Source organism: Garra rufa, chromosome 22, assembly GCF_049309525.1.
Source record: "Garra rufa chromosome 22, GarRuf1.0, whole genome shotgun sequence".
NCBI lineage: Eukaryota > Metazoa > Chordata > Actinopteri > Cypriniformes > Cyprinidae > Garra > Garra rufa.
In genome coordinates, this window is record NC_133382.1 from 41,719,970 (window position 1) to 41,739,375 (window position 19,406).

At 34.6% G+C, this 19,406-nt stretch overlaps 1 protein-coding gene across 2 annotated transcripts; it reads right to left on the reverse strand.

The window, feature by feature from the left end:
- Positions 1 to 3,755: 3,755 nt before the first annotated feature.
- Positions 3,756 to 19,406, reverse strand: LOC141297307 (annexin A4-like). 2 transcript variants are annotated; one of them, XM_073827710.1, is made up of 15 exons: positions 19,311 to 19,406; positions 14,161 to 14,482; positions 12,435 to 12,469; positions 12,133 to 12,285; positions 10,458 to 10,545; positions 10,282 to 10,376; positions 10,084 to 10,197; positions 8,091 to 8,181; positions 7,913 to 7,992; positions 7,666 to 7,722; positions 7,471 to 7,564; positions 6,999 to 7,094; positions 5,373 to 5,431; positions 5,033 to 5,155; positions 3,756 to 4,390 (listed from the first exon to the last, which is right to left on the reverse strand). In XM_073827710.1, the coding sequence occupies exons 2-15, from the start codon at positions 14,471 to 14,473 to the stop codon at positions 4,331 to 4,333; spliced, it is 1,458 nt and encodes a 485-aa protein (XP_073683811.1). In that variant the 5' UTR covers positions 14,474 to 14,482; positions 19,311 to 19,406; the 3' UTR covers positions 3,756 to 4,330. The 2 variants fall into 2 exon arrangements, with proteins under 2 accessions (XP_073683811.1, XP_073683810.1); XM_073827709.1 differs by having other exon boundaries at positions 14,152 to 14,482.

Sequence of the window (19,406 nt, forward strand, 5' to 3'; positions counted from 1 at the left end):
CCAGAACCCGATCCACATCTGTGAGGGACTCCGACAACTTTTGCTGGCACTGCTCTAACAACTCTTTGTGCTTGGGATCCATCACAGCCGGTCCGGCCGCTACAGAACGACACAAAGCGCTGAAAACAACGAAGCTCCTGTTAAAGAGTTTTTTGTGTCAAATTGAACGAAACAAGAAGCCATATTTGCGACTTTAGGAGACTCCAACGGTTTTTTTTTTCCTTCTTCTTCTTCGGCTCCGAAGAGTCTCACATCTTTGCCAGCCCTCAGTTTCAGATCGTTGGACGCTGGTGTGACGCAACTCGCAAGTTTAACCCGATTTCGATCATTTTAGATTTGTTATAAAGTTTGACAGTTTATCACAAATTATCGCCGTAACTCCAGTGATCTGAGGCGCGGCGGAGCTCCGCCATGACTCCACAACTCCGCAGCTGCTATCATCTGCCAATCAAAGGCCAGCAGCGGGAGGGGAACGGAGGACGGGGCGGGGCTTCCGCCTGCCAATCAAACCGGTTCAACGAGAGGGGAACGAGATAGGGGCGGGGCTGCTACGTGCCACTCAAACCAGTTAAATGGGAAGGGAACCAGAGAGGGGCGGGGCTTCCGATCAAACACACCTAGGCGTTCTCTATTGAGATTACCAATTTACAGATGAGTACAAAGTCACAAAACAGCTTATTTTTTTGTTTTGTTTATATGGTTTTCCTGTAATGGTATACTTTTGGATAATGACGTCATATATAACCTAAAAAAATAACCTAAAAAAAGTTGCACATTGCATGAATAAAATATTGCATCCGAATGTGTTATTTTAGTGTGAGTTTACATTAAATGTCTGATTAATAATTCTTATAATTTTATGAAAGAAAAACAAAACTAGTTAAGATTTCGAATATGAAAAAAAAATTATGTTTGTACTGTTAAAATTTCGTTGTATTATCAATATATTTTTAAATATTAAAATATGTGACCCTGGACCACAAAATAAGGGTCAGTTTTTTGAAATTGAGAATTATACATCATCTGACTGCTGAATAAATAAACTTTCCATTGATGTATGGTTTGTTATTAGGACAATATTTGGCTGAGATACAACTTTTTGAAAATTTGCAATCTGAGGGTGCAAAAAAAAAAACTAAATATTAAGGAAATCATCTTTAAAGTTGTCCAAATGAAGTTCTTAGCAATGCATATCACTAATCAAAAATTAAGTTTCGATATATTTACGGTAGGAAATTTTTACAAAATATGTTCATGGAACATGATTTTTACTTGATAATTTTGACCCAATTTTGGGCTATAGCTACAAACATACCTGTGCTACTTGACAAGTTTTGTGGTCAAGGGTCACATAAATGTGTTTATAAGGCATATATGTAAAGTTTGACCTATATTCCTGTTGTTGAATATACTAAAAATCAAGTTCATAATCAGAAAACAAAGCCACCAAAACACACACAAATGCTCAAAAACACATTTTGTTTCCTGTTGCTCTGTATTTTTGAATTGAATTTGTTTGTGTCTTAAACAGTACCAGATCATAAAGCACAGAATATAATATTATAATTATGACTCTGATAATGTTTGATTTTGCATTGTTAACTCTGTGTAATGTGTAACCTGAAGGCCGCATGTGCTGCTCATCTACATCCTCCATCACAAACACAGACAATAAAACACAAGCACTCAGCTCATATTCAACAGAGCTGCTAGTACAACAAAGATTTTAAGGAAGTATTTGAACTTCAGAAATATACTCACTGCATTGAGCTTTAATTAATAGGATGAAAAAAAAGAGCTAAAGCACAGAGATTTTTTAGAAATTTGTAAAATAACATTTTTCTGTTCTGTAATTTGATTTCCCTCCAAAATGATGTCACTTCCTGTAGGGCGATGTCATTGAGGAACTGTAAAAGGATTTTACAAAAGAAAAGACAAACAGGAAAGAAAGTGATGTTAAGGAAACAGGAAATTGATCAACAAATTAAACAATATTGCGCATAATGTTATTTTAGACTCTGGGAAGCTGCTGCTTATACTAATATATTTCTAAATATAATATAAAATTGTAGGTTATTATATGCTTTTTCAATTTTAAACAGCAATTAAAACAGTACAAAATAGTACAAGTACAAAATATAGTGATACATATCAGTGATATTTTACTATAAGTTAAAGTGAGATATAATAATTTTTAATCAATATTTTAAATTAGCGTTTAGTTCTATGTTTTCTTTTTAATTTTACCTAAAGTTTTAGTAATTCTGCTGCATGTTCATGTTTGCTGCTTTTTAATGTCTATATTGTTTTTCATTTTTAGATTTAGTATTGTAGTAGCCTACATCAAATTTAACTCTGAAAACTAGTTTAAATAAAATCAGTTATTTTATTTATTCACTTATTTATTCTCTGTTGACATTTGTTCTATTGTTAGTATAGCAGATTTTTTATTTTATTTTTTTATTTCTGGTTAACTATAAAAATCATTTTCATTTTTACCTAAAGTAATTCTGCTGCATGTTGTCATTTGTATTAGTTTTAGGCTTTTTAATGTCTATATAGTTTTTTATTTATGTCATTTTTTTGAATTAGTATTTTAGGACATCAAATTTAACTGTTGACATTTGTTCTATTTTAAACATAGCAGATTTATTTTATTTTTTATTGTTCTGGTTAACTAATAACCTAAATACTTTCAAAAAAGCACTAGCAATAGAATCCACTGCAAAAATATCAAACCACAGTTTTGGCCAACAGAAACTTTAATTAATAAATTGACCAACATTTATATTTATAAAAAGTTCTCTAGTTCTGGGATCTAGGTCAACGTTTCTTTCCACTTCGAAAACTGTATTTCATTCTGTATTGTTCTGTATTTATTTAGATCTCTGTCAACACTGTAAATGGAGGCGGGATCTGTAGTTTTAAGACTGATTTGAAAGGATTTGTTGACAAATGCTTTATTCTTAGTGTACAGTATATTCTAAATATGCATTGAATGTTTAAATGAAAGCTCTGATGAGCAGATTACAGATTCACATAATCTCCATCAGACAAACTAACTTCACAGATGGCATTTGGGATTGTGTCAGACAAACGGATTCATATGATTATAGACAAAACACACTATGGTGCGGCATTTATCCTGTCTTCACTTCATTTACTAGCCATCAACCAGGGTTTACATGCTGATAACGGAGAAGACATCTGAAACCTGTAAAGGAATGAGTAATATCATAATATAAACAAAATAATTTTATGTAATATAATAATAGTTGGAGTTCACTGAGATTCATTCATGAAGAGTTTTTATTAACCAGTCACGAATGTTACTAAACACAACAGTACAGATTAGTTTGATTTACTGAAGATACTAAAAACACAGGCAAAAAATCCCTGAAAAAGAGTAGCCTTCATGTTAATAAACAGGTCAGAATCTCCCGTTTAACTAGTGATTATCAGGATGAAAGATTGCTGACTTTACTGCCCTCTACTGCTGCAGTGATTCACATTCATGCAAGTGGACGATGACAACAAACGGGGTCAATCTCACAAAAATAATCCTATTTTAACCCAAACCTAAATAAAAGAAATCGGTTTGCATGAATGAAATTAAGTCTATTTTAGAGCCTATGATGCAGAAATATGATTAAAAGAAAATGTTATTAAACAAAGTTAGTATTTGTTATACAAAACATTAACATAAAACATTTAGTTATTACTATTAAACAGCATTTATTAAGAATGACTATTTAGAAAATTTTGAATTACAAAAACAAAAATTGTCATGAAAACAGTTTTCTGTTTTGTTTCTAGGGTTAAATATGACACGTTTTCATGAGGCTGACCCATCGAGGCCTTCATGATGATTGATATAATTCTAGATTCTCCTTGCATAGAGATCATAAAGCTCACTATATAAAAACTATGGCATATATTTCAGTACTTCAAAAGACTCCAAGGCATTTCAGATTTCAGCAAAGAAAAACAGATTGTATTTTTGGTTGCACAGCACAGATATTGTTTAGATTTTATGTTTGGCATCAGGTACTAAAGTCACTGTACAAAATATAGATTCTCCAGATATCATGCATAGTCGGATTAGATAGCAAAATAAAACAAATAACGAACTGTATTATAATAACATCTTGTAAGGCACAAATTAAATGCTATTTTTGGCTGTGAACTTAATAAGCTGAGAAAAGAGAGATTACAGTATTAGTTAACATTACACTAGTGAGATTATTTGACATATTGGTATACAAGCGTTATTAATATGATGACGTCACATATTCGGTCATCATGGTAACGCATTTGACTTCCTGGTTCTTCAGTCACTTCCTCCGCACAGCTTCAGGAGCAGTTTCTTGTAATCGCCAGACGTGTCACCCTAAGGATTTGAGAAAAACATATGCTAAAAAAAATTCATAACAGCCATAATATTCTGTTTCTAGCCACTGAAGGACAAATAAACTCTCAGTTGTATTAAGTGATTATTCTTACAAAAATATTATATTATATATATGAAAATAGCAGAGGCAAACAGTAGTGAAGTACACTGTTGTACTCTGCTGTAAAAGTACTTTTCCAGTTTCTGTACTTTATCAGAGTGTTTTTCTTTAGAAAACTTTACTTTATAACATTCCAAAAGATAATATTGTACTATTTACTGCACTATGTTTCATATTAAATATCATTTAGACATTAGAAATCTATTACTTTCTTTCTTTTACTCAAGTAAAAGTAATTTAAATATTTCTTGAGTACATAAATCAAAATAAGTAAGTACTACATTTTTAATGCTCTTAAATATTAAGGGTAAAACTAACAACAACTTTTATTTATGAAATATAGTGCAGTAAAAAGTATAATATTATGCTTTGGAATGTAGTAAAGTAAAGTTTTCCAAAGTAAAATGCTCTGATAGACTACAGATACTTTATCTAGCACCATATCAGCTTCCACTGGCAAAAAATAATAAGTAAATATGTCAATAAAGCATAAGGACTGTGCAGTATATTGCAGTACGTACAGAGATGGTGGTGTAGAGCGACTTCCCGTACAGACGCAGATACTCCTGCCTGATATCCAGCATGTCCACCTCAGAGCGGGACACCATGATGCGGATCAGAGTCCTGTCTTTGGTTCCTGCACCCTAAATAAAGATGAACATCAACAGTTCATGCATGCATACTGACCTACAATGAGATTTCACTAACCTATATACATATAATGTTCAGAAAACAAGGCTCAGTGCTTGATTTACTAGTAAAGAAAAGTACAGCGGTCATAAAAATAACCCAATTCTAACCATCAGACCTGCAGCTGAATGACAATATCATAGCAAAACAACCACAAAACCACATATCTACCTGCATGGCTTTGTTGAGACGTTCAGCAAAGTAGGCAGGAGTGTTTTTAATGCACTTCACTGAAAATACACAGACAGAACATGATTTGAAATTTAAACAACACATTATATGCACCAATTTGCATACATAAATCTGAACATTGGATAAAGCAAGATTCAAAATCTTTGTTTTATTTTGTTGACATATTAAGAGTTTTTACAGAGGGGATTTTGGATTTCTTGTTTTATAACTGTCAACAGCTAGGAAAAATACATTTTCTACCATGTTTTTAGGAAAATGCTATATAAACCAGGTTGAATTACATATGAACAAACCCTTCGGTAAAAACCTTCAGAATATAGAGAGGAATAACACTGCTAAGTTTGGTGTATGTATGTGCTGCTAAAGTGGAGAAAAAACTTTTAAAGATTTGTATTGTAATTGAAATCTATAGAAGCAAATAGATAAAGTGCAAGAATAAAATCAGGCCAATTATTTACGAACAAATCCTTCTGTAAAAACTTTCAGAATATAGAAAGGAATAAAACTATAAGAATTGGTGCATGTAAGTGCTGCTAAAGTGGAGATAAAACTTTTTAAATGTTTGTAATCTAATTAAAGTCTATAGACAAATAGATAAGTAAAATCACACCAATCATTTATGAACAAACCTTACAGTAAAAACTTTCAGAATACAGAGAGGAATAAAACTAAGTTTTGAAGTATGTAAGTGCTGCTGAAGTAGAGAAACAAATGCATTTTGAGAAAACCTTTAAAAATATGCATTGTAATTGAAATACACAGACGCAAACAGATAAAGTGCAAAAATTTAAATCAGGTAAATTATATATTAACAAATCCCAAATGTACAAAACTTCAGAATATAGAGAGGAATAAATCTGTTAAGTTTGGTATATGTAACTAAAGCTGAAGTGGAGAAACAAGCTTTTAAAGATATACACAGTACTGTTATTAAAATTTACAGATGCAAATAGATAAAGTCAATATATGTTATATGAATATATGATACAATATATGAACAAACCCCTTGCTAAAAACCTTCAGAATATAGAGAGGAATTAAACTCTAAGTTTTGGTTTATGTAAGTGCCACTGAAGTGAAGAAACCAACTTAAAAATATATACACAGTACTGTAATTAAAATCTACAGATGCAAAGAGATAAAGTGCAAATATAAAATCAGGCCAATGACATATGAACAAACCCCTCTGTAAAAACCTTCTGTATATAGGCAGAAATAAAACTCTAAGTTTTGGTGAATGTAAGTGCTGCTGTAGTGAAGATAAAAACCTTTAAAAAAAATGTATTGCAATTGAAATCTACAGACACAAATAGGTAAAATGCCATAAGTCTATTTTACATGTTTTTTTTCCACTAGTCTGACACAAAACAAGGTATGCAAGCAAAATCTGAAAAATTGACCTGTGCATAAAGTACTATGGTGTCATATTTGCATATGTAAAACATCTAGGCATTTTACGCATCAAAACCTCCAATCTGCATCATATTCAAAACAACTGATTCTATTACAGTGCTGTAACTGGCTGTTTCTCGCCACTGCCTGTTTCATCTAGATCAGCTATTGGTTGACATTTCTGCTCAGAACCAATCAGGTTTCAGTACCCACCCACTGCCACCATGCCAGACTCCAGGTTTCCAGACATCTCACTGCAGATGCTCTTCTCAATCTCTTTGCCGCACATCTGCTGGTACTCTTGAAACACTGCGAAAGACATTGTGTGCAAACATGCATCATTTAATCTGCATTATCAGTGAATATGCATGACTTCATATTCAGTCTGTTCCTTACACAAAACGATCATACGACTCATGATGTAGAGCATAAGTCAAATGGAACTGTTATGAGATTTTAAGCATTGTTTTTTTTTCATAAATTTGCCCATTATGGTCTGAGAACTAATAAAGCAGAAGAAATAATTCAAAACTGCAACAGCAGATGAGCATCTTGCATATAATTCAGGGAACTGAAGTGAATAAATCGCTTTCTAGTTGACTGCTTTTGAACAGATTGTCCTCGTTAGGGAAATAACAGCAGTTCCTGTGCATTTGTGTGGCCGTTTAACCACAGTGGTTTTTACCTTGTCTCAAATGAGGTTTACTGCGAGCGCACAGAATCGCGTTAAACTGAGACTCATCCGTGCCAACTTTATTCGCTCCTGCGGCGTAGAGTTTCTGCAACACAAACAACATCACACGCGTTTATATCTGCACAGCAAGTGCACATTTACATTAAAATGTGAATTTGTTTAGGCAAATCAAGACTTTTCTCTAACCTGAGCATCCTGTTTGGCCACAGAAACGTCCACAGTCTCTCTCTCATCTCGATTACCCTGAAAACAAATGGAAAGCATTTTATTTACACAGTTCTGAATTTACTTCCAGTTTTCAATGAGAGATGGATATAGATCTGGAGGAGTGTTGTTATTGCTTTTGTTAAAACAAAAAAAAAATCTCCTTTTTATTAGAAATATGATCTAAACATTAGGTGAAGATCTTAAACTTAAAAAATATAAATTATACCTGAGATAGAGAGACCAGCAGACGGCGGAAGTGTCCAGACGTGTCGCTGATGATAGCGTCCTCCAGAGATTTACCGTACTCTAAACAACAAACAATGGTCTGAAGCAGATTCTCATAAACCTCTGCTAACTAAACATGTGATTTGAGACTCTCAGGAGGTTTGTGATCACAGTCTCACCTGCTTTATAGATCCTAGTAATCTCCTGAATCTCAGCATTACTACGCGAGGACAGAATCTCTATGAGACAGGCCTCATCGGTTCCTGCACCCTGAAAACAGCAGTAAAACAGTCATTACAAATACAACGCTGCAACTTGAATTTCAAAACAACTTACATGATGCAATTAACGGCAAGCACACAAAACATTTGGATCGGTGCCAAATGAGTTCATACATGAGCTGAAGTTTATTTGTACAGCACATTTCACACACCCTCATAGTTTTAGTTTCACTTTAAATACATTTGTTTAGGCTTGCAGTTTATAATTAACGTTCTTTATAATGAATGGCACTATAATTTATGTTTATACATTTAATTCCATTATGAGTTTCTGCCTCAGAATAATAAATATATATAAGGTAATAGTGATTTTTTTCTTACTATCCTTAAAAAAAGAGGTCAGAATTGTGAAATATAAACTTAGAATTGCAAGACATAATCTTAAAATTCTGACTTTTTAGTTTACATCATGCATTTTTTTGTTTCTGCTGCAGAATAACAACTAAAAAAGATAACTGTGCATTTTACTCTCAAAATTCTGCCTTTTATCTGACAGAATAATAAAATATAAAAGGTAATAGTGATTTTTTTTTCCCTCACTGTCCTTAGAAAAGAGGTCAGAAATGCAATATATAATCTTAAAATTCTGACTTTTTATTTGATTTATGAGTTTCTATCTTGCAATTTTTTGTTTTCGCTGCAGAATAAGAAAATAAAAAAGATAATTGTGCCTTTTAAATCTCACAATTCTGCCTTTTGTCTCACAGAATAATAAATATAAAAGGTGATAGTGATTTTTTTCTCACTATCCTTTAAAAAAGTGGTCTGAATTGGGAAATATAAACTCAGAATTGAAAGACAATCTTAAAATTCTGACTTTTCAGTTCACATCTTGCGATTTTGTTTCTGCTGCAAAATAAAAACTAAAAGGTAACTGTGCCTTTTAATCTCACAATTTTGCCTTTTTTCCTCACAGAATAAAAAATAAAAGGTAATAGTGATTTTTTTTCTCACCATCTTTAGAAAATAGGTCAAATTGGGAAATATAAACTCAGAATTGAAAGACAATCTTAAAATTCTGACTTTTTATCTGACTTTTCAGTTCACATCTTACGATTTTTTGTTTCTGCTGCAAAATAAAAACTAAAAGGTAACTGTGCCTTTTAATCTCACAATTTTGCCTTTTTTCCTCACAGAATAAAAAATAAAAGGTAATAGTGATTTTTTTTTCTCACCATCTTTAGAAAATAGGTCAAATTGAGAAATATAAACTCAGAATTGCAAGATACAATCTTAAAATGTTGAGTTTACATCTTGCGATTTTTTGTTTCCGCTGCAGAATAAAAAATAAAAAAGATAATTGTGCCCTTAATTCTTACAATTTTGCCTTTTTTTTCTAACAATTGAGAGTTTTTATTTCACAATTTGGATTTTTGGTATCAGAATTGCAAATTTATACCTTGAAACTCTAAAGAGTCTAAAAAGTCAGAGTTGAGAGATAAAAAGTTGCAATTACTTTTATTATTTTTTATCCTGTGGCAAAAAAAAGCTTAAAAATATATTCCATTAGTCTTCAGTCGCTCAATCCTTAGGTTTATTTCATATTTTAGCATATTTTTCCCATGCGGCATGATAATCACAGACTCATTCCAGCCTGGCAGTATTTCTGCTCTCGACTCTGTGATTATGGGCCTGTGTTTCATTAATGAATGCTGTGAAACTCAAGCAGCAGCATATGTGATCCGCCATCTGATTAAGCACAAGCATGCTTGGCATACTACACTGGGACAAAGTACTCAGCTTTTATCAGCATTGCATGTACGATGGTCCAAATCACTCACTTATGAGGTTGCATTTCACCTACTATGCTGCCTATGTAGACCGCAAGGCAACTTAGTAGGATTTGGAAAAGATGCATTTAAATACCTGACCAAAATATCTAGTATCTCACCGCTATGGCCTCTTTGAGTTCAGAGGCATCGAAGCGTGAAGGAGCGTTCAGCATTGCCAGCACCAAACTTTCAAAGTTTCCTGTCAGCTCTGACTTCAGGTCGCTAAAAAGATCCTGCAAAACATTTTAAATGCAAAGTCACATGCAAGAAACCAGAACATTAGTAAGTGTTCGATGTGTCATTTCTCAAATGTTCACCTTGCCGTAGGTGGTTTTATACGCTGCCAACAGCGGCACGCGCTGCTTGCTGGATCGATTGCCGAGAAGCTCGATAATGGCGTTTTCATCGGTTCCTGCGAGCAAAACAAATTCAGCTCTCTGGATTGAAAAACATGGTAATGTACATTATACAAAAGGTTTTAATATCTTCTCACCAAAGCCCTTCATGGCTTTCCGTAACACCTCCACGTCTCTGAGAGGATCTGCACCAGGAGCGTCCTTGATGGTTCCACGGTAACCTCTCTAAACAAAAATATCACAACAAACACTTCAAATCAGTCACATACAAATGTATATTTACCAAAATAAGTGGGATCATACAAAATGCATGTTATTGTTTATTTAGTACTGACCTGAATAAGATATTTCACATAAAAGATGTTCACATATAGTCCACAAGAGAAAATAATAGTTGAATTTATAAAAAATTACCCTGTTCAAAAGTTTACATGCCCTTGATTCTTAATACTGTGTTGTTACCTGAATGATCCACAGCTGTGTTTTTTGTTTAGTGATAGTTGTTCATGAGTCCCTTGTTTTTCCTCAACAGTTAAACTGCCTGCTGTTCTTCAGAAAAATCCTTCAGGTCACACGAATTCTTTGGTTTTTCAGCATTTCTGTGTATTTGAACCCTCTCCAACAATGACTGTATGATTTTGAGATCCATCTTTTCACGCTGAGGACAACTGAGGGACTCATATGCAACTATTACAGAAGGTTCAAACACTCACTGATGCTTCAGAAAGAAAAATTATGCATTAAGAGCCGGGGGTGAAAACTTTTGAACAGAATGGAGATGTGTACATTTTTCTTATTTTGCCCAATATCATATTTTTTCCATTTAGAACTGCCTTTCAGAAGCTACAGAAGATAGTTGTGTGTTCCCCAAAAGACAAAATAAGCTACATTTTCCCTGATCTATAAATTCCAAAAGTTTTCACTTCCTGGCTCTTAATGCATGGTTTCTCCTTCTGGAGCATCAGTGAGTGTTTGAACCTTCTGTAATAGTTGCGTATGAGTCCCTCAGTTGTCCTCAGTGTGAAAAGATGGATCTCACACACATGCAGTCATAGCTGGAAATTGTTAAAATACAAAAAAACACAGAAAAAGCAAAGAATTTGTGGGACCTGTAGGATTTTTCTGAAGAACAGCAGGCAGTTTAACTGTTCAGGACAAAAAGCTGTGGATCATTCATATAACATCGCAGTATTAAGTTTTGAAGGGGGTCATATAAACTCAACTATTATTTTGTCTTATGGACTATATGTAAACATCTTTTATGTAAAATATCTTATTCAGGTCAGTACTAAATAAAAAATAACTAATTTTGTATGATCCCTCTTATTTTGGGAAAATAATGAACATTGACCTCAACTGTAAATATAAATATTTTACTCAAAATATGCACGTTAATGGAAAACTGAAAATCAAACTAAAGAAAATTATAAAAAATAAGGCATTCAGCATGTCCAATTTCCTGTTGCAATAGGAAGTTATCAAACCACTGAGGCCAAGTATTGCTGTTTCCTGTTTTCTTCTGTGTCTCTCTTTACTGAATGTTTACTGTGGTAAAATTTGCTAATATTTATTTTTGCAAATATTTTTATAAAATTGAAGTTAAAGATTCAATACTACATGACCGATGCAATTCCTTCACAATTTGTACTTGGATTACTGAATAAGGTTTCATTGTGAATGCACACACAAGAGCAATTCTAGATATAAATTAGAAATATTGTAGAATTTCTTTTAGTAATTTCCGGTCCGTGACCATGACAGTCTAAACTGACCAAAAACCTAATGTGTCTGATGAAGCTCACAGTCTCTCACATTGATAGCAGGATTGACTTGTGGTGACGGTCCAGTCGGGACGCCTCCTCCATACCCGGGCATTGAGGGGTTCGGGACACCAGGGTAGGCTGGCATGGGCTGCTGTCCCGGCGCTGGGACCCCGGGGTACCCCTGAGGCATTCCTCCAGCCGGCTACACAGATCACAGGACATTTATAAGAGGAGTCACATGATGCATTTCGCTTCATACTTCAAAAACAGAGCTTAAACAAACTAATTCTGCAATGCATTTAAAAATACATCACATAACTGATTATGTATAATAAAAAAGCAGCTTCTTACAGCTCCAAAGCCGGGTTGGCCACCCCATCCACCACCTGTTAACAACACAAATAACTCAGTGCGGCTGTATCGCTATGTATTACAATACAGACATGAAGCACAACAAACAACACAAATAATTATGCAAATAAATGTTTTTTTTTTTTAATTATGCATGATGCATGAAAAACATAAACTGATGCTTTTGAAATGCAATGTAAAAAATAATAACTTTTAGAGCCATACGAAATCCTTTTTATTTTTTCTGTTTTATTTTCCCTTAAAAATTCTTAGTTTTCTGTTCTAATTTTTCTGTATTCTATTTTAATGTTTTAATATAATTTTTATAATTAAACAAGATGTCTAAGCAATTAAAGAATGAGTAAAACTTCAATAATGTAACAATGCATTAAAATTTTAACATTAACAGTATGAAATGTGGTTTCACAATGCTGTTTTCATTTTTATGGATTCTGTGCATTATGATTTAATACAAATAGTATTACCACAAATAAATAGAATTTTTTTATATAACTTTAAATAAAAATTATTTTTACAATTGTAAATTAACAATTGTGTGATATTGCTTAAAAACAATGTTTTAACTATTGTTGTTGTCATTACTAATAATTATTATTATTATTTACACTGCGGAGCAAAAGTTTGGGATCAGTAAGATTTTTAATGCTTTTAAAGGAGACTTTTCTGCTCATCAAGGCTTTGTTTATTTGATAAAACATACAGAAAAAACTGTAATATTAATGCAATTTAAAATAGTGGTTTGCCATTTTATTATACTTTAAAATATAATTTATTCCTGTGATGCAAAGCTGAATTTTCAGCATCATTACTGCAGTCTTCAGAGTCACATGATCCTTCAGAAATCATTCCAATATGCTGATTTATTATCAGAGTTGCAAACAATTGTGCTGCTTAATATATTTTTTGGAAGCTGTGATACTTTTTTCAGGATTCTTTGATAAATAAAATGTTAAAAAGAACAGCATCTATTTAAAGTAGAAAACATTTGTAACAATAAACACCTCGTTCAAAGTTTAGGGTCAGTCCATTTTTTTCTTTCTTTCTCTCTTTGAAAGAAATTAATACTTTTATTCAGGATAGGATGTGTTAAATTGATAAAAAAAAAGTGATAGTAAAGACTTATATTGTTAGAAAAGATTTCTATTTTGAATAAAAGCTGTTCCTTTGAACTTTTTATTCAACCATGAATCCTGAAAAAAGTATCACAGGTTCCAAATAAATACTGATTATAAATCAGTATATTAGAATGATTTGTGAAGAATCATGTGATGCTGAAGACTGCAGTAATGGCTGATGGAAATTCAGCTTTTAACGTATATTAAAAATAAAATACTGTTTTTTTGAATTGCAATAACATTTTATAATATTACCTTTTCAGTATTTTTGATCAAACAAATGGAACTTTAATAAGCATCAGAGACTTTTTTACCACGAACTGATGCATTTCAAATTCAATGCTTAGACAAAAATGTTCCCCTCCAGTCTTCATTTTTACAAGCATACAAACAGATTCATTGTTGATTTAGCATTATGACTCATTTTTAATTGGCAATGTATCCTATAAGTGCTAAGCTTTTCAGAAGCTCTCTGGTCTATTGCGCAGCCCACTAATAAAATCTGAGCATCCAGCTCTAGAAACACACACTGTGACAAACAATAATCCCATGATGCTCCAGCATGCAGAGCTCTGACTAACCGGGCTGACCTGCAGGAGGCATGTTTGGGTAAGTTCCGGGCTGGGCTGCGGGGTAACCTCCTGCCTGTGGCGGAAAGCCTCCTCCTGGGGCAGCTGGGTAACCGCCGGCCTGAGGAGGGTAACCGCCGGCCTGAGGAGGGTATCCGCCAGCCTGGGGTGGGTATCCTGCACCGGGGGGATATGCGCCGGCCTGAGGTGGGTAACATCCACCCTGGGGTGGATAGGCTCCAGGTTGGGGCGGGTATCCACCCATGGGCTGCTGATACGGCCCGGAAGCGGGTGGATAACTTCCACCTGCAGGAGGGTATCCAGGATAACTCATCTCTGACACCTGGACACATCAGGATATTTACATGCTTATTTAAAAATCACACGCTACTAAGTAGGAAAAACAGGTCACTGCCTTTACAGTTCACATATTAATCATCAGCAGCAACCCACATGTGACAAATAATGTTGATACATACAAAAAGTCACCTAACAAAACTTAAAATGGTCACAGTGTACCTGAAAATGATTTGTCATTTAATTGCATTCACATTATCTTAATTGCTGTTGACATCTGTACTATAAAGCAGCTGCAGATGTGCTTGATTTAGAAGTTCCGATGTGATCATACAAAATTAATTTACTTTAAAGATGTTTACATATAGTATACAATATGTATAAAGAAGTTCAAAAGTTTACAAACAGTTGATTCTTAATACTGTGTTGTTACCTGAATGATCCACAGCTGTGTTTTTTGTTTAGTGATAGTTGTTCCTGAGTCCATTATTTGTCCTGAACAGTTAAACTGCCTGCTGTTCCTCAGAAAAATCCTTCAGGTCCCACAAATTTGGTTTTTCAGCATTTTTGTGTATTTGACCCCTTTCCAACAATGACTGTATGATTTTGAGATCAATCTTTTCACGCTGAGGACAACTGAGGGACTCATATGCAACTATTACAGAAGGTTCAAACACTCACTGATGCTCCAGAAGGAAAAAAAACATGCATTAAGAGCCGGGGGTGAAAACTTTTGAATGGAATGAGAAGGATCTGTATATTTTTCTTATTTTGCCTAAATATCATTTTTTTTTTTTTTTCATTTAGTACTGCCCTTCAGAACCTACAGAAGATACTTGCATGTTCCCCAGAAGACAAAATAAGTTAAATTTACCCTGATCTATAAATTCCAAAAAGTTTTTACGTCCTGGCATTAATGCATGTTTTTCCTTCTGGAGCATCAGTGAGTGTTTGAACCTTCTGTAAAAGCAGGGAGTTTAACTGTTCCGGACAAACAAGGGACTCAGGAACAACTATCACTAAACAAAAAACACAGCTGTGGATCATTCAGGTAACAACACAGGATTACGAATCAAGTTTATGTACAACTTTTGAACAAGGTGACTTTTATAAATTCAAGTATTATATGTAAACATCTTTAATGTGAAATATCTTATTCAGGTCAGTAGTTAATAAAAAATAACATGCATTTTGTATGATCCCTTTTATATTGGTAAAATAATTAACATTTTGCAGATTCTGCAAGGTGTATGTAAACTTTTGACTTCACCTGTATATATTCCAAAAGAGTTTTAGATGATTTGCAGCAACTGCACATTTTTTGTTTGTTTACACAAAAACCACAGTAACTTTTGCACATATTTAAAAATATAATTAATATGTTACAAAATACATATGTGACCCTGGACCACAAAACCAGTCTTAAGTCGCTGGTGTATATTTGTAGCAATAGCCAAAAATACATTGTATGGGTCAAAATTATTGATTTTTCTTTTATGTCAAAAATCATTAGGAAATTAAGTAAAGATCATGTTCCATGAAGAAGGAATTTTTTGTAAAATTCCTACTGTAAACCTATCAAAATGTAATTTTTGATTAGTAATATGCATTGTTAAGAACTTAATTTGGACAACTTTAAAGATGATTTTCTCAGTATTTTGATTTTTTTGCACCCTCAGATTCCAGATTTTCAAATAGATGTATCTCGGCCAAATATTGTCCTATCCTAACAAACCATACATCAATAGAAAGCTTATTTATTGAGCTTTCATATGATGTATATATCTCAGTTTTGTAAAATTTAACCTTATGACTGGTTTTGTGGTCCAGGGTCACATATTTAAAAAAAAAATTAAATACTTTCTTAATAAAAAAATATTTATTTATTTTTATGTCACTTTTTACAGTGGTGAGGCACGTTTTAATAATTTATTAAGCTGTGTTTTTAGTTCTTAAGGGCAGACACTGCCGGTAAAAACGCTGTTTTTTCATGCACCCGTCAAGCTTGAGACTTGGGGCTTTTTGGTGTTTTTTCAGACTAGTGGAAAGAAAACATCCAAAAGACAGCGTTAAGTCTTTCTTTTATAGCACTTTATCTAATAGATTTTAATTTCAATGCATATTTTTAAAGGCCGTTTTCTCAAAATGAGTTTTTTCTTCTACACTGAGCCAAAAATCTCCACTTCAGCAGCACACCAAACTTTCCATTTTTATTCCTGTCTATATCTAGCCTGGGTTTCCCCATGCTGCCTTGCGCCCAGCACGATTTTATTTACGCTGCTAGGCAGCCTGGAAACCATGGACCAAATTTTCACCTCAGATAGGGAACCAATCACAGAACGGGGAGGGAGCAGCAAGACGATGGCTGTATCCGAAATCGCCCCCTATACCCTATTCACTATTCCCTACATTAGTCCACTCGTACAGTTCACTTGAAGGAGTGAATGAAAACGAGTGAGTGAATTCGGACACTAAGTGCACCGGAAGGACTGCCACTTTTGCATAGTATTGCTATACTGTTTAACAATCATTTAAAACGGACAGTTCGAGTAGTAAGATTAAAGGATTTATCTTGAACTATGTCAAGGAGTTTATGTATAAACCTTGGTTAAACAATTTAATAATCAATTTACAACAAATTTGTACCTGTGTTGTACGCTGCATTACGCAGTGGACGAGCGCGTTGTAAAATGAACAGATGGATGATTCAGCTGCGGGCGCCATCGTCTGGAGAGACGCGGGAATTCAGTCGGCGCGCGACTCTCACAGTGCATTATGGGTTATCTCTAGCTATTGAGCGTACATCGGTTGTACACTCGTTTTTGCGGTGCATTGTGGGATTGAATGAGTGCACTCGAGAACGTCCACTATGGTTTCGAACACCACTTAAAATGGCTGTCCCCTCAAATAGTGCCCTATTTGAGGGTATAGGGGGCGATTTCGGATACAGCCGATGACTCTATGCGACTCACCGAAGCAGTTTGTTTATAAATATGGATCCAGCATGGCTGCAGACGCGAAGTTATCTGTTTAAACTGCCCTGTCAATCATCACAGTTAATATTTATATACATTTGTTTAATTTAATTTCCTACAGTATTAGAGAGAAATGAAGGCACTTTCTTTCATGAGTCTTTCATGCCGAGAACTCTGCTCTTGTGTTTGCATAATTATGCATTTAAACGTTAATGACCAAACCTGAAATACACATGAAACACATGAAATATAACACGGAAACATTAAAAAAATATTTTTTATCAGGTTACACATTGATTATTCATCACTAAAACCCCTTTCTCTACCTGTCCGTTGGTCGCGCATATCCGCCATATTTGTAGTTTTTTAACATTTTATGCATGTTTGTAGTTCTAATCGAATCTTCGTTCACCGCGCAATGTGTTGTGGGCAATATTAGCCGTTATAGTGTGCATTGATCCGCACTTCGAATTCCAAAGTTAAGTAGTAGACCATCCGGGAATCTTTGGAATACTTTTTTGAACATACTACGACTTGGGACAAACTAATTCTATTTTCGAATACTATTTAGGATGGATAGTATGCGAATTGGGACGCAGCATTCGTCTTCTTCCTTGTCAAATTTCTGTCGCACTACGTACACCGTCCGGTATGATTGAAACGATTGGCTATGAGCTACGCACAGGTGCATTTGATAGACATTCGTAGCACCCAATAAACGGCTCTGGGCATTCGTAAACCACGCCTCAAATACGAGAAAATGAACATTTCCCAGACCACGAATCATGACGTTGTCATGACGTGGTTTGGCGTTAGCAGTGTCTCGCCTTAAAATGACATTTCATTAAAACAAACTGTAATTATTATGTATATATTTATTTAATCTGTTGCACTATTATTTAACAGCATTAAACAATTACTTTCAGTGTTTTTACCTGGCAAAAGTCTTATTAGTTTCTTTTTTTTCAATCAGTTTTAACAGTGCAGAGTCCTATTTTTATAACCTTGCTTAGGGCCCCACAAACCCTTGGACCAATCCTTTCTGCACACACATCTCAACCCAGAAGTCATTAGCGTGATAAGAAACCTTTAAAGCCTTTTTTCCTAAACTCAATGTGTGTACATATATACCACTGTCCAAACAATGCACGTAGCAGGTTTATCAGGTGTGTTCCGCTTACACATGCTATAGGTTAAGACTAAATATGATTAGTTTGAACTTTGAGATCAGATTATCCTTTACAGTAGCGTAAGAACACGTATTGCTCTGAAGCTGCGTAGCTTTGGTTTACTGGGTGAGTAAATGATAACAGCGGTTTCATTTTTGGGTGAACTGTCCCTTTAAGAGTTCACTAACTATCTAGCGTGACTGCATGCTGCTAGTAAGCATTGGTTGAATGCTGCGTGTTAGTTAAACCGCAGTGGAGCAGCTCAGATCTGCGGTCACGCATGCGCCTGCCATCCTGCTTTACATGAAAGAAATCATCTCACTGCTTTATGGGAAAACACAGCACATCTCATGTCTAAACATGCACGGAAAAAAACACAATCTGACAGTCGCATACTACATACTATCGTTAGTACGCACTCTTGGCCCTTCGGCATCGCTCTCTGCCTACAGACAGAAAAATGGCAGCCGCATATTTCGGATTACACAATACACACTCAATCAGAAAGCACACATCTCAATCCGCAAATATTTCAAACATTCGAGAATGATTCGCTAACACACATCCGAAGTATGTTTTTACAACGGATTCGTGCGCACTAATTAAATTGTGTTTATCAAGCGCGTTCTAAAAACCCGCACAAATCACGCCGAAAACACAACAAACGTTCGAAACGCGTTTATGTTTTCGTTTTAGCGCAGAAAAAAAAAGATGGTAGATGGAAACTTACCGGGATGTTTGTGTGATGTGGGGAATGGAGCTCTTGAGTTTTGAGTGAATGAGGAAGTGGAGGGCGGCCGTGTGTCTCACGGTGGGTGTGACCCGA